We start from the raw sequence: 14745 nt of genomic DNA on the forward strand, positions 1-14745 counted from the left end.
CAGTCTTGCTGAAAATCAGTGCTCCCTTCCGGTTTTTGGCAAAGCTGCACCCACAGCAAACCCCTGGCTCGTTGTGTCTTGAGGACTAGCTGTAGAAGAAGTAGGAACTAAGTGCTTTCATCACTTTCATCAGAGTGCCAGAGGGAATCACGCCAGAGGGTGACAGAGGAAGAAGAGTTGTGTATCCCATCTAAGGTGGCTTTTGGAGGTCACGTTGACCAGCTCACCACCAAGAATAATATCCCATTCTTGAAGAGAAGGTTTTCCTCCAGGACTCAACTCAATTCAACCTCTTCCAACTCTCCTGGATTACTTTTGCCCTCCCTTAACAACACGAGAGCTGAGAGCAGAAATGGAGAGATTACATAGCACAAGCTTCCTTTTTTTCCACCCCAGCATTCCTTTTTTGGAAGTAACATAGACCTTCTTCAGGATTTTTCCCTGAGGCACCCAGCAGGCCTGCTCCATCTCGGGCTGCTCCACAAAACTCCACCAGATCACGTGGTTGTGCCGTGTTCTGCCTCCCTGAAACTCACCTCCATCTCCGGAGGCGGTCCATTTGGGGGGGGGAGAAGAGCCCCCCCCCTTTTCAGTGTGTCTCTCTCCCCCACCCAACCCTACTACCCTTATTTGGTGCTTAGAAGCGCAGATCCTGTCAACTTTCCAAGAGGTTGCTGAGGCAACCAAGCATAACCCCAAAAGAGAGAGAGAGAGAGATAATATTCTGCCAACATTTTTCCCCTTCTCTTTTCTGTTCTGCTTCCAAAAATTAAAAAAAAAAGGGGGGGAGAAGGGGAGACTAAAATAGGAAGAGCTCTGGGGGAGGGGCTCACCCCATCTAAGACTGCTTTGCTTCTTACTCTATGCTTGTGTGGGTTGAGCTCAGCTGACAGGAGTCACAGAGGAACAGGCAAGGGGACTAGCTGCTACCTAGAGTGAATTTTGGGGACCCCTCTCCATCTCACTTCCCCTCCCCCCCGTGAAGGACCTCAGGACACTTACACACCCAAGCTAGGACCCTACACTCTAGATTCCATTGCTTGCTTCTCGCTCAAAGCAACATTGGTGTGGGCCAAAGCTATTTCAGCAGATTTTGGACGTTGTATTCAATAAATGCTAAGCATGTTAAATACAATATTGAGTTTTAATGTGGTGCTCTCTGAGGCTTGGTGGTTTTCTTGCAGAAGTTTCATGACCCAACTAGGGAGCACCATCAGGGCTAGAAGGGAGTGTTGGCAAACCTCTCCCACTGAGGATGTTACCCAGTGGTTATGAAACTTATGGCAAATCCTTGATCAAATTCCCCATTCAGGATCTCACAATGCAGATTAAAGGTGGAGAAATATTCAAACAAGAGTGCAGTCAAGCACAACACACAACTTCCAAATTAATGTAACCTTGTTTTCTCTGTATGATGGGTTGTTCCCACAATCATCCACAAAGACCTTCGAACTGAACTCCCAAGGATCCCATTCTCTACGATGTTGAGTCAACTGGTTTCACCCGAAGGTTATACCACAGAAGCTTGGGAGAAACCACAGAACTATTCATCACGAAGAGCATCCAATCCGTTTAGTTCGACAAGGAAATATCTGCACAGCTTCTGTCACATGGAGCAGATAATGTTCGTTAAATGGCTCGGGATGAGGACCTTGATCAAAGCATCACCCCATGTATCTGGGACCAGCAGCTACGTCCAGAGAAAGTTGGTCAAGATCTTTAACCCTCCGAGATTCTCCTGAACAATTTCCATGTAGGACATTTGCGCAGGAAAGAATGAGTCATACCCTAGATTCTGTGCCTCTGTGTGTGTGTGTGTGTGTGTGTGTTTTACCATTTATAGTCAAAAGAGGGCTAGAAATAAGCTGTCGCCAGATCCCCAGAGGACACATTCAGCCTCCATCTCATCTACCACATCTCGATCGTATCTCCAAGGGCCATCTCTGGTGGAAAAAAACAGAGCGTGAGGCCATGTAACTCCATGTCAGTGATAAGGAATCTTTTCTGGCCTGCAGCTTCAAACAAGGGATTGAAAATTGTCAGTTGATCAGTTAGGAGATGCGCTGCGGAGTGATGTTTATCAACAATCATCGAGCAAACTTTTGTCCTAGGCTGAATACCTATGAAGATTCTCAGTCCTCCAGGTTACCATTGTCCCAAGGGTGTTTTGTCAAGAGGCAACTGGACTTGGTTTTTCCCTGAAGACGTTTTGCTTCCCATCCAAGGAGCTTCTTCAGTTCTGACATTCTGACAGTCAGAACTGAGGAAGCTTCTTGGATGAGAAGCCAAAGGAAAAACAAGGTCCGGTTGCCGCTTGAAAAAGCACCTTTGGGTATCCCGTGTTGACTTATATTCCACAATAAATAAAACCGGTCAAAGTAGAGAGAGAAAGCAGAGCAGCTTCTGGAAGCTACATGTAAACTGAGTGGGGTTTTCAAAAACTCCATTTAGAGAAGAGGAGAAACTTGAAAAGGCTGCGTTCCTGTAAACCAGAGGTGGGGAAAATGTCCTAATTTTAGGCATGAGGCGCATCAGAAGCAGGCCAGGTGTGCTCTTATTTTTACCTGTGGCGTTGGGGGCTCCACTTTCCTTTTCTTCTTTTGATTCTGCTTGTTTGTCCTTGGGTAGACCACCAGCATCTCCAACCACCTGAAGGCAAGAAGGCGAGTTGAGAATTGCCCCCCGTTGAATCAATGGGGAAGGTGGAAGAGACAGACAAAGTGAGCAACACCTCCCCTTCCTCAACTGATGGAGGCTCTCCTCCCCCTTTAAACACACTCTCTCTCTCTCTCTCACACACACACACACACAATGGGACACCTTGAAGAAATGAATCCCAACACAAGCATGAAAGAACATGGAAAGAAGAGGAACAGAAGACACTCTACAACCATAAAATCAGTTGGGGTTGTTCTCCTTCACCAAGGACCTTCACCTCAATGCTTCCTGCTCATTTGGAGGAGAGCAAGTAGAGCCAGAGATGAAATTGGGGAGTGTCGTTGACTGTTGGCCAACCTTTGCACAATTCCCATGCAGCTCACATGTATCCCAACTGGGTGGGACAAACCGGTGGCTCCCTAGATCTGAATTCCTCCCCACGCACCATATCTGGATGGTATTTTCCCAAGGAGCTACAAAACTTCCTCAACTCCTTTCTTCCCACAGCTCTGCAAGAGGAACTCGTGACTCTACCATCTCCTGCAAGATGTCAGAACCAGATCCAGCATCCTATGTCTACAAAAGCAAGAGTCCAAAGCTCGTCAGAAAAGCAACTAAGACCGTGTCCTAAGAGCTGTGGTGGCGCAGTGGTGAGAAGGCAGCATGGCAGGCTACTTCTGCTGACTGCCAACAGTTTGATCCTGACCGGCTCAAGGTTGACTCAGCCTTCCATCCTTCCAAGGTCTGTAAAATGAGGAGCCAGGCTGACTCTGTATGCTGCTTAGAGAGGGCTCTAAAGCACTGGGAAGCGGTCTATAAGTCAGTGCCATTACTATTGCTAATCTCGTTCAACAAGCTCCAAGGACATTCCCAAAGCCGCAAGCGAGCACCAGCCCTTCTCTTCCTGAGGTCAGCAAGCCACCCATCACCCCAGCAGTGATCTAATACGTTCCCCCAAAACAATGTCATCTCTGCTATTGTTTACGCCACTGAACAATCCCAGGTCTTCTTCGGACCACAGAGAACTCAATCACGGACTCAGCAGGCAAAAAACTCTCCAAGGAGTGGACAGGACCCAATTACCAAAAGGTGGCAAAGCAAGCCATCAGAGAACCAGCCGATCTGGCTGAGCAGGTTAGATTCAACTCAACACTTGCCCTTCTCTGTTGTCGCTGGAGTTCAGCGTGTGTTTGTACTTCCACTGCATCTTGCATTTATTCCTTTCAGGATTTACAGGTTTTTAGCAGCAAGCAATAACATAAATTAGAGAGTCGCAATGCCACCCTGCCACAATCTCCTTCAGATCTTCGTGTCTGGGCCTGAGACTAGGCACAGGGTTTCCTCTTTGTCTTGACACAGCCTTCTTGACTCCACAGTCTCCTACCCCTGAGACATTCCTCTGTATTTTGCTTCTAAGCCAACATGGGTCAGATTCAAAGTCACACTAGAAAACTAAGAATAATCTGCAGCATCCTGAAGCTGTCAGCCAAGGGTGGGCACCCTTGAGGCTGGCAGGATCTAGTTGTGATCTGTTTGTGTATTTACCAAAACCAAGGTCTGCCAAGGGAAATTAATCCAAATCTCCTCACCTCTTTAAACAGAAAACATTTATCTGAAGTTGGGCTCCAATTTTAGCTTAGGCAAAGGAAGTGTGCTTCTCCCTTACGTTTTTCTGGAGATCCAGGGCTGGGATCAATGAAGGTTGTCTCCTTGGAGCATTGTGCAACTCCTGGTGAATTCACAAACACACTGGTGTTTGCTCTGGCTACCTTCACAGACCTTTGGGGGACCTCCATGTCTAGCCTGCATCTCCTAAATTTCGAATCATGTCCCTTCCAAATGCTAATCACGTCAATCTTCCTTAGATTTCTGAGATCGATCAACCAAAGCTGGCTAGTAAGCAGGTCAAAAAATTATTTGGTTCCACCGACCTAGACATGGAAGTTCAGGGCAGTTGGGATCTTATTAAACTCTCCTAACCTCTCAATACTACCTACTTTTCAACTCCAGGACATATTGTAGCTCAACAGGAGAAAAAGGAAGAGGAGGAGGAGGAGGAGGAGGAGGAGGAGGAGGAGGAGGAGGAGGAGGAGGAGGAGGAGGAGGAAGAAGAAATAATATGCTGGTTTTTTCTCCTCAGAAATTTCAGTTGCTCTACAGGGAGCCTTGAGAAAGAAGGTCTCAGAGGAAATGGACTTCTGAGGACAGCCAGGAAGAAGCTGAGGCAGAAGACCAACCTCCAAGCCAAAGGAGGAGAACAACAAGAGGGCCACAGGACTGCAAAAACCGTGCGAATGTGTCAGCCTCACCTCCTGTGTCACCACCAAAACGAGGTAGAGGTTTTGAGTTTGCAAGTAGGTTGCACAGAGCCTATTTGAGTGGGAACACCCACATTTTGGGACTGTGGATAATGCTAACCACATCCTCACCTACAAGAGGTGTTCTCCGAATAGATCCCGTGGTTCACTGTAACAACCGAGCGGAGGTGAGAGATTGTTTCGAAGTCCACAAGCAGAAGGTTCTCCATGCTGACTAGGAAAGCCACTTTCTGCAACTCGATGGCCTCCCGTCTAGGTGATCTGAATCATCAGGACCACGAAAGGGGTTAAGGACCCAGAATCCTTGACATGGGGCTGTGGGCAGACCAATCAATGACGGGGCCTCTCTGATGAAGCATCTGATATCCTACTTCCTCTTTTCTGGGGGAGAGCCACTAAATCTCAACATCTATGCCCAGACATCCTTTGAACCCACATCTGAGCAACATACCTGGAAGTCTATGAGAAGGTGGTTTCCTCAAAGAGGATTAGATGAAGAACCAACCCCAATCTTGACAGCCTCAGGAACAAGCCAACAATAGTCCGACCACTCTCCAGAACTTCCTGGTGCTCCATCCTGAAGAGTTCTCACATGCGACCACCCACTCGTTTCTGTACCTCAACCCTTCGCTCACCCACTTATGATTTCCTTGTTCTCGGCTCGGATGAAGTGCTCCTTCTCAGGTGTCAGGATGCACAGCGAGAACTTCTGCCCGGTTCGATTCTCTCCGTCCACAACATCCGTACACTGGTTCATGTTGATGGTTCCTTGTGCCAAAGTCGTGGGCTGGAAAAGAAACAGAGAGCAACGAGCAAGTAAGAAGAGAAACCGTGGAATGACAAGCCTTACAAGTAGTCCTCAAATCATGGTCAATCACTTAGGGACTGTTGTAAATTACGACAGCGCTGAAAAATGTGACTTACAACCAGTCCTCAAACTTGCAACCCTACAATTCCCTTGATTGTCATTTGGTGTTTTGCAATTTACACATTTATCCCTGGGGTCATAATTAGTGTCCTTCCCAGCCAGCTTACATCAAGCAAAACCAATGGGGAAAGCCACAAGTCGCAGAGATGCAATGTCTCATTTGATGACGGACAGCATTTCACAACAATCTTTTGTCTTAATTGTGGTCAAAGGTTAAGGACTCTCTGCGTTTCCACCAAGCTGGCTTTCTCAAATATGGCGGAACCACTTTGGGAACATTGCAGTGGTTTTATTTGTATTATTTTCCTTTCTAATATCCAACATGCTTGGAAAAATCTCTCTCTCTCAAACCCGTTGTGTAAACAATTTTTCAAGCATTTCTACAACCTGATCCTCTACAGGTTTATTGGAGTCCCAATTCCCAAAATTTCACACCCCGATTCCCTTTTTAAGGCAGCTTAAGGTGAAACCTGTCCCCGGTTTCCATTCCAAGTTGGAAACCAGAAAACTTTGCTTCACACCTTTCGCCGTTTGGCTCCATCAAGAATCTCAGCTGCGTCACGGCCCCTAAAACCAAGCTTTCCAAACCCTGCAAATTAAAACCTTAAAAAAGCCAACTAAACATGGGCTCACCTCCTGCTATTCTTAACATCATAATTATAAATACCGGTTCTAAAATTGGCAGCTACCTCTTTCTGGAAAACAGCATCCGAAAAAGAAAAAAGACAAGACAAAATATTGACTGGGGCTAAAAGTATCCCGGGAGGAAAACGGAGCCAAGAAGAGGTTACATCCGACTTTCTCTACTGTGGTTTTCATCCGAAAAGTCATCTCTGTGACTCACACCTTCTTGCCAAGACACACACACACATACGCACGTACATTATACTCTCTCCAAATGTCTTCTTTTTTGCAACTTTCTTCAATCACCAACCCAACACTCCAAAGCAGGGGTCTTCAAACTTGACAGCTTTAAGACTTGTTGGACTTCAACTCCCAGAATTCCTCCTCCAGTCATGTTAGCTCAGGAATTCTGGGAGTTGAAGTCCCCAAGTTTGAAGACCCTTGCTCCAAAGTCTGAAGACATATACACACAGACAGATTTATAGGTAGCCCTTGAGCTACAACTCCCTGCAATTAGGAACAGAAAACTGGACATAAGTCACTAGGGTCGCTCTGAGAAATGCACCTGACAGGGACCAGGCAAAATAAGGATGGTTCAACGACGGGGAGTAGAGTTCCTTCAAGGTTGGCAAACGCATCAGAGGAAAGCAAGAAATAACAAGAGCCCAAAACACAACAGTGGGCTCTGAGATGCGTTTGCTTCGTACTTCATGCTTGTCTTAAACCAGGGGTCCCAAAACTTGGCAACTTTTAAGACTCGTGGATTTCAATTCCCAGAATTCCGGGAGTTGAAGTCCGCAAGTCTTAAAGTTGCCAAGTTTGGAGATCTTCGTCTTCAACTGTGCAGTCCGTATGTCATGGAGACCACCACGCTCCATCTGTTCAGAGCTTGTGAAACCCTACGCAGATCTGCTGCTAGTCACCAGAATACCACCCCAAGCAGGACCAAGCTGTGACTCAACTCGTGTGTCCTCCATCCCAAACCCATCGGGCTTCCACACAATAAATGCTTTAGTGCAACGGCGCAACGTTCACATGTGGGAAGGAGTAGAAGGTGGGAGGGGAAGAAGCGAAGCAGTAGCCACATCTGCTCCTTTCCCGGAGGGATGGTGACAACCCTGCCGTTTCTCCTTCCAGCCTACAAGAGATCAGCCAGAGGACACGTTAAAAGAGGTTTGAAGTTTACTCAAGACAGACAGCAAGTCTAAACAGCCAGCCAGCCAGCCAGGAGCAGAGAGATGGATGACAAGGCTGAAGAACCATGGATGGCTTCCTCTTAACCCTGTCTGGTCCCTGGAGGAAGGATGGAGAGGGACCAAGTTTCTCACGCATTGGGTGTTGCGTCTCCTGGTTTCCCCTTATCTTTTCTCTCTGGGTGGAGAAATAGCGACTAGCCTGCAGTCACATCTTAGGTACCAAGGACCAAACTCTCTTGACCGTTACATCATCCAGATGCTATGGCCTCCAGAAGTCCCCGCTCGATCAGGAAGTGTGAACCAGGTGACCGACTTCTTCTAAGCTAACTTCTTGCGGACCTCCTCTACTTAAAGGTGCTCGGACGGTCGCTCTGCATCCCAAAGGATTGAAATACTTGGTCCAACAACCAACGATAGACAGGAGGTTGAATTAAACCAGGAAGGAGCAGAGAAGCTCCGTGGCAGAGTTTCGGTGTCATTATTTATCCTTTGAACCCAGAGCAAGAAGGGAAATGTAAGGACTCGGAGAAAAGTATTTGTTCTTAAATTATATGCTCTCCCCTCCGCCTCAACCCTCCATTTTCAACTCAACAAGCTTCGAGCCGTGTGCATTTCGACACAGATTTCCCTGCCGCGGGTCTGCAATCAGCTAAACCCTTAATGGGCTGCTGGGACGATTTGCGCAGGAAGGTCTTTCCTCCCCCTCCCACACCCCCCCGTTCTCTCAGCAACGGAATCAAACAAGCTTTTTGTGTCTCCGGCTATTCTTCCTTATAAGGGGATGCTTGCATGCCACTGTGATTTGCCTGCTGAACAGCCCAGCTTCCCAACTCAAATCTCTTTCCCCACCAGGCCGCCTTCCAGAAATAAATTGGGTTTGCAACTCTCTGAGTCCCCCCCTCTCCTGCCAACTTCCTTCTGGATTCTGTAAGGCATCAAACCCCCTACAACCTCTAGAGATTAACTCTACCAAGACAACACCTGCCAGGTCAACTCTGGAGGCATCACTCAAGGGTACCAACGGGGAACCCATAATTTCAAGGATTTGATCACTGAACTGTTGCTCTTATTGGCTTGTCTTCTGGAGCACCTGCAAACTTGGCCTCATCTTCTCGGTGACAGATAACCGAAGACAACGATGGTGCCTCCTTCAAGTCTTCTCTTCTCTAGCTGAACATGCTCATAATCTCCTCCAGCTGCCAGATCAGAGAGCTGGGTAGCCTCTCACGGGGCAGAGATTCTTCTGAACTCTTCCCTTATTAAAGGGGGGTGGGGTCCTGACTCGACTCCAAATGAGAAACAGCCATGTCAGTTTCCTGTTTTCAGGCCCATCTGGTCCCCTCTCCAACAACACAGAAGTTGCTCAGGTGGGTGAAATCCATGCTGGCTTAAGGATGCCCTCTAGTTCAGAAAACGTTGAGGCCCAACCGTCTTAGAACCATCTTCTCCAAAACTTTGGAAAGCCCAAGAGCAGAGTCACCAGAGCTAAAAAGGAGAGGTCTGCTAGCAAGGTCAACCAAGTCAACACGGCTTCATAGAAGCCATGATTACATATGAATCGAAGTCCCGCCTCCCTTTTACATGTGACAAAGAGATGAGGCCTCCTTCTCTTTTTCTTACTACTTGCTTCCAGGGTCATCCAGAGCCCCCAAAACCTAATGGTTACAGCCATTATCGTGACTTTTGGACCTTCCCAACAGACCCCCTACAGATACCGCTGGAGATATCAACAGCAGTTGTTTCTCCATGGGGCTCTTTGAGAAACAGCTGACACCAGGATTGTGTAGAGGAGAAGGCAAAGTCCTATAAACAGTGTGTGTGTGTGTGTGTGTGTGTGTGTGTGTGTGTGTGTGTGTGTGTGTTCAAAAGGAAAAAAAGACAGAGGAATCTGCTAGTTCTGTGCATTAGCACCCACTTGCTAACAGATGGCCCCTCCACAGCTCCAGGTAAGGTCTTGGAAAATCCAAACCCTGATGTGTATAAGTACCAGATGGCTGCAATTAATCTATCTCTGTGGAAAACCCACTTCCTGTGTTTCTCACAAGAACACACAAATCCGAAACAGCATTTTTTGATATCTTTTGACTAGCATCGAGAGAGAGAGAGAGAGAGAGAGAGAGGATGTCCAACCATTTCCTTCCCATTCGGCATCTGAGAACCATTCCCTCTGGAGACAGGAGTTCAAAGATACTCAGAGGTCTCCTGCACCCAGGATTCAAGTCAGCAGCTCCCTTTTAGGAATGGCTGCATCTGTAGGTATCTCCTGCCAGCCAGGATTCAGAAAGAAAGGGGCCCCGTGTCTTCTTCATTGTTCTACAAATAGGTCCATTGTCTGGCAAGGCAGGAAGTAACCTCTACGTAATTAGCGCAACACAATTAGCGCGGTTTGAGACTGCCAAACCCAAACGGTAGCAAACAGCCTCCTTAAAGATCAGCAAATCCATTGGGACAATCAAACCAAGTGTCCTGTATCGTCAGGCCCAGAGGTTGCTCCTCTTAGCAGCCAGTCAATGTCCAAAGGACCACGTTCAACCAGACATGAACAGATTGGACCTCTGCTTGTCAACTTAACGCTCTGCTGAAAGTTGACATTCTTGACAATCGCCTCCTCGGTGGTTCCCAATGCTGGAAGGCACGGGAAACCCAGAAGCAAAGTGGGATCAGGTCTTCTCAAGACTCTCCAACAGGGGTTAATGCCGAACTCTTGACCCACAGTTGATCTTTGGTGGATGACCAATGATAATGTCTCCCGTTTCCCTTTAGGAAGGGATGGACGCTGGATGAAGGGGTAGTGAAAGTAAGATGGTTCCTATCTTTAGACCTTGACTCACACATTTTCGCTTCCTGTTAGGGGCATCGGATGTGGAAAACGGCCTCTGCCCCTCCCTTGGTCATTAGGTCTCACATGGGAAGCCCACAGCCTCCCCTCAAGATTTTCCGCCTGGCTGTTTTTCTCAGCCATGTTCCGATGTCCAAGCCACGAAGCTCCAGCCCTTCCCCTTCACAGTTCAGGAATGCTGGAGGCCAGCCTGGTGGTGAATATATTTCTCCTTCCCTGAACTCCTTGCACAAAGCTTCCACTCTCTTGCACAGGCACAAACACACACACACGCACACACAAGCCCAGCATATCTGGGGCTCCGACCCAAAATGCCTTGTCGACAGGATGCTGGAAAGCTGAACTCTGTGCAAGGAACAATCCAGGAGAGGCCGGAAGAGGCGTTGCTACGCGACCGTTTTATTTCTGCTGTGCTGGAGTAAAAATAGAAAATGGAGGAGACAAACGGAGGGCCTGAAAGAGCGGCTGGCAACGGGACAATCTGGAGACGGCTTAAAAATAGCCATTCATCTCTGGTGATGGGCAAAGAGTCCCACTCCCCCCGCCCCCCCCAGGGGGGGGGCACCCAGCAGAGAAATCTGAAGCTTTGCCTCCAGGGTCACCCAGAGCCCCAAAACCTATTTGTCAGCTAGGAACTTTATGGACTTATCTGGACAGCCACTTGCCTGGCACGGCAGAGGATCTCCTGCGTGAGACTAGAAGTCGTCCAAGCTCCTTCCCAATTCTGTTATTCTGAAAAGGACGGCTAAATAAGACCATCATGGGTGAAGGTGACCTTCTCTTAACTGCTCAGAAGTTCTACCATCTCTTCGGTCTCTGAGTTACGCACCCAATGACTGTAGACACCAGTTTAGTCTTGTTCCTTGGGGCTCAGGCACACCTTTTCTAGGAGGGACAGATCTCCAGGTGCGTCCCTCCTAACCTGTCTGTGCTACAGTGTTGGGTGGGCCCAACCTCTAATAACCTGAAATGGAGACCCTTCACATCATGCAGAAATGGGTTTCAGATCCTTCAACCTCTGCAGAAGGTATCACGTTCATCTGCTGAACATACTTTGGGGCTCCATTTCAGAAATGACCATGGTTGAGATGAGCATGAACGACACCGGAAGGAATATCACCCAACACCACTGTTCTTTCCAAAACAAGTCAAAATACTGCTCTACTGGAGGGCTTTCTGAAATTAATTTATTGAGGGAATGCCACAGGTTTGTCATGATTTTAAGTTACAAATTTAGATTTATTTGTTTGTTTTGCAATTGCCATGTTCTTCTACTGTAGATGTGCGTATCTGTTTTGCAATCATCACCCTGTACCACCGGGGAATTACTTGATGATGATTTCTCTCCTGCTAGGTAACTAATTGCTTGATTGCAGCTCTAATGCATAAACAAATAAATTAAAACTCTGGCTTCATTGCCTCTGATCTCAACCACTTTCTGCTTCTGAGCTTCCTTCCAGGTATTGCTTTTGTTTTACAAAACAACAACAACAACACACCAGTGTTTACTCAGAATAGCTCTCCAGGTTTTCAACAGCCATGAGAGTTTGAGATCGGTGGGTCCAGTTCTGGCTTACGCTACTGTTGATGGACCCGTTGATGGATTCACCCCAGAGAGGACTTCCCCCACCCTTAAGGGACTCCCTGCTTTGGAGGATCCAAGAGGATCTTCCCTGGGGCTTGTCAATCCCTCAAGACCCTTTTCTTCATACAGGCGAAGAGAAGTTGGGTTTTCTTTCTTTGTTGGCCTCACTTTGACCTAAGTTCTGTTCACTGCTCCCTGACTTTGCTTCAAAGAAGAAGAAGATCAGCCCAGAATGATGTAATTAATGAGGCTCCAGAGCCAAGAAAAGTGCTATTAATAAGAAGAGACACTAATAGCCTTGATGGATGAAGAGCAGGCCTAGCGCTGTTCCGAGGTCCTTTGAAGCGCTGTAAGAGCGAAGGGTTTTTACTAGGTGTGTGATGCTTCTCTGCAAACATCTCAACCCATCAAACCAACATCTATAAACAGATTTGTCTACGTAACATCCAGTTTCATTATGCTGCTGCCAAGGTTTTTTAGAGAACTGGAGCAATGCAAGGGGACTGAGCGAGAAAGAGACAAACAAAAGCTAAGCCAGTGGAAGACCAATTTAGCATCAGCAAGAGGAACCAAAGGAAGGACCTGAGACCATCAGAGCTTTCTTAATCACAGCCCAATGGATGCAGCCCCACACACACACACACACACACAGCAGAAAGCCACACACACCTTAGTGAGAGCACACAAAGCATTGTGGCACAGGCTGGAGAAAAAGTGGGCATAAACAGTCGTTCCCTGATAGTCCTTTTTCTTCTGGGTTCTCCTCTACCTTCTACACAACAGCCTACACAGAAGAAGCAGGAACCTCTGAAGCCTCTAGCCGATCTCACACAAGGAGTTTGTAAACAAAGGTCTAAGGGACAGGCCCTGAGGAAATCCCTGGATGTCCAGCTCTGCTTTGAGCTGCCTGGGACACTCTGGGAGTTGAAGCAAATTCTTAAATTTGCTGAGGTGGACAAACCCTGCTCTAGAGTTTCCTTTGTCTGGTGTCCAAGGCTGCAGGGTTGACTAGTCATGGAAAATATGGGTCCCGGGACACGATACGTCACCCAAGCTGGTTTGAAAACAAGTTTCTAGCCCTTAAGATTTCAGGCAGAGATCAGAGAGGCTTGGGAGAACTCTCATGAGTGGCAGAAGTAAGAGAAAAGAAATCCAAAGCAGGTGTTTTGTTCTCATTCTAGCCTAGAAACCTCACACCTTGCTTTGTCCACAGGAAAAAAAAATGAAAATATCATTAGATGAATAAGCTAGGTGGGTCTTCGCCCTTCTCAAGATATTTGATTCCAGGTTGTAGACACTAGAATTGCCCCTTGGGCCAGAATGACAGAATGACAGAGTTGGAAGGGAATTTGGGTACTGAGCCTTGAGATACCCCACCTATCATCCTGGCCAAGGGCTGGGATTTGGGAATCCAGGTGTTTTAAGCATCACCTGCAATAACCCCCAAGCCACCAGCGTAGGTCCAAGTAGGACCCGAGAAAGGTCTAATGGTACCTAAACCAGATGTGAAGAGCAAAAATATTCAAGTCTCTAGCACAGGGGCGCTTCAAACTTGATAGCTTTAGGACTTGTGGACTTCAATTCCCAGAGTTCCTCCTCCTCCAGCCCATGTTAGCTCAGGAACTCTGGGAGTTGAAGTCCACAAGTCTTAAACTTGCCAAGTTCGAAAGACCCTTGCTCTAGCAGGATAGTCAAGAGTGGAGGCCAGAATAAAGTCTCCGGTTCACGGTGGGTTTTGCCCCCAAGGATGCAAAACCCTGCAACTTGGCACGTTACACGAAGACTTCACCAAGCAAGCCCAACATTGATGGACCACCAGGTTCTCTTTCCTCAGACCAGGGTGTAGATAAGCAGGAAGAAAAAGAAATATCTTTCAGAGAAGAAACCCAAAACAAACAAGTGTGACAAACTTTAAGGATCTAGAATGAATTTGCTATACCAAATTCTGCCCAGGCCTACTCGCTACCCAAGTTCTCTCACCCAAGATCGTTTCAACTTTTTTTTTTTAATTTCCTCCTTTTTTCCCACCAACCCTGTGGACTTGGGAGATCTGGGAAAAGGACCTGGGACATAAACAGAGTTGAGGCTTGACTGAAAGTATGAGAAAAGCAGAAGCTATAAAGAGAGTTTAACTTTCTCCCAAGTTCATTGACCGGTGATAACTCTTTTGCGAAGTCACTACTTAAATGTTCAAAGAGAAAACTTCCAATAAAAAATATTGGGAATTCTTGGGAATTCTCCAACGACAAAGGAAGAAGATAAGCCTGGAGGAGAAGAGACGGGATACACCAAAAGGGTTAAACGCCACTGATACAGTTGCTGCCAAATCACTCATTTTTGGCGCCAGGCTTAAGTAAACAGCTTAGATATAAAGCACAGCCCAACCATATTAAATAAATAGTTGTTGTTTTTTTTAAAAAGATACTTAAATGTATCCTAAGCAGGACAAGGTACCGTAAAAAGAAAACAGCAAACAGCAATTAATATTTTTGGGGTAAACACTTCTTGTAAAGTTAGAAACAACGGTAGAACAGACAATAAGCATGGACGTATTTTTAATGTCTCAGGCTGCCATTTAAAAGGAGATTATCCTTGCT

At 47.0% G+C, this 14745-nt stretch overlaps 1 protein-coding gene across 9 annotated transcripts in view; it reads right to left on the reverse strand.

Moving 5' to 3' along the window:
* The window catches only part of MPRIP (myosin phosphatase Rho interacting protein), a 73083-nt gene that overhangs the window by 40010 nt on the left and 18328 nt on the right, over positions 1-14745 (reverse strand). For all 9 annotated transcript variants that reach the window (XM_087912832.1, XM_087912830.1, XM_087912828.1 and 6 more), the window contains exons 4-5: positions 5612-5763; positions 2565-2649 (exon numbers count right to left, since the gene is read on the reverse strand). In XM_087912832.1, the coding sequence (XP_087768958.1) occupies positions 2565-2649; positions 5612-5763 (237 nt within the window). The remainder of the gene's footprint in view (positions 1-2564; positions 2650-5611; positions 5764-14745) is intronic.

This window comes from Pseudonaja textilis, chromosome 14, assembly GCF_049901715.1.
Source record: "Pseudonaja textilis isolate UNSWEBS1 chromosome 14, rPseTex1.2, whole genome shotgun sequence".
NCBI lineage: Eukaryota > Metazoa > Chordata > Lepidosauria > Squamata > Elapidae > Pseudonaja > Pseudonaja textilis.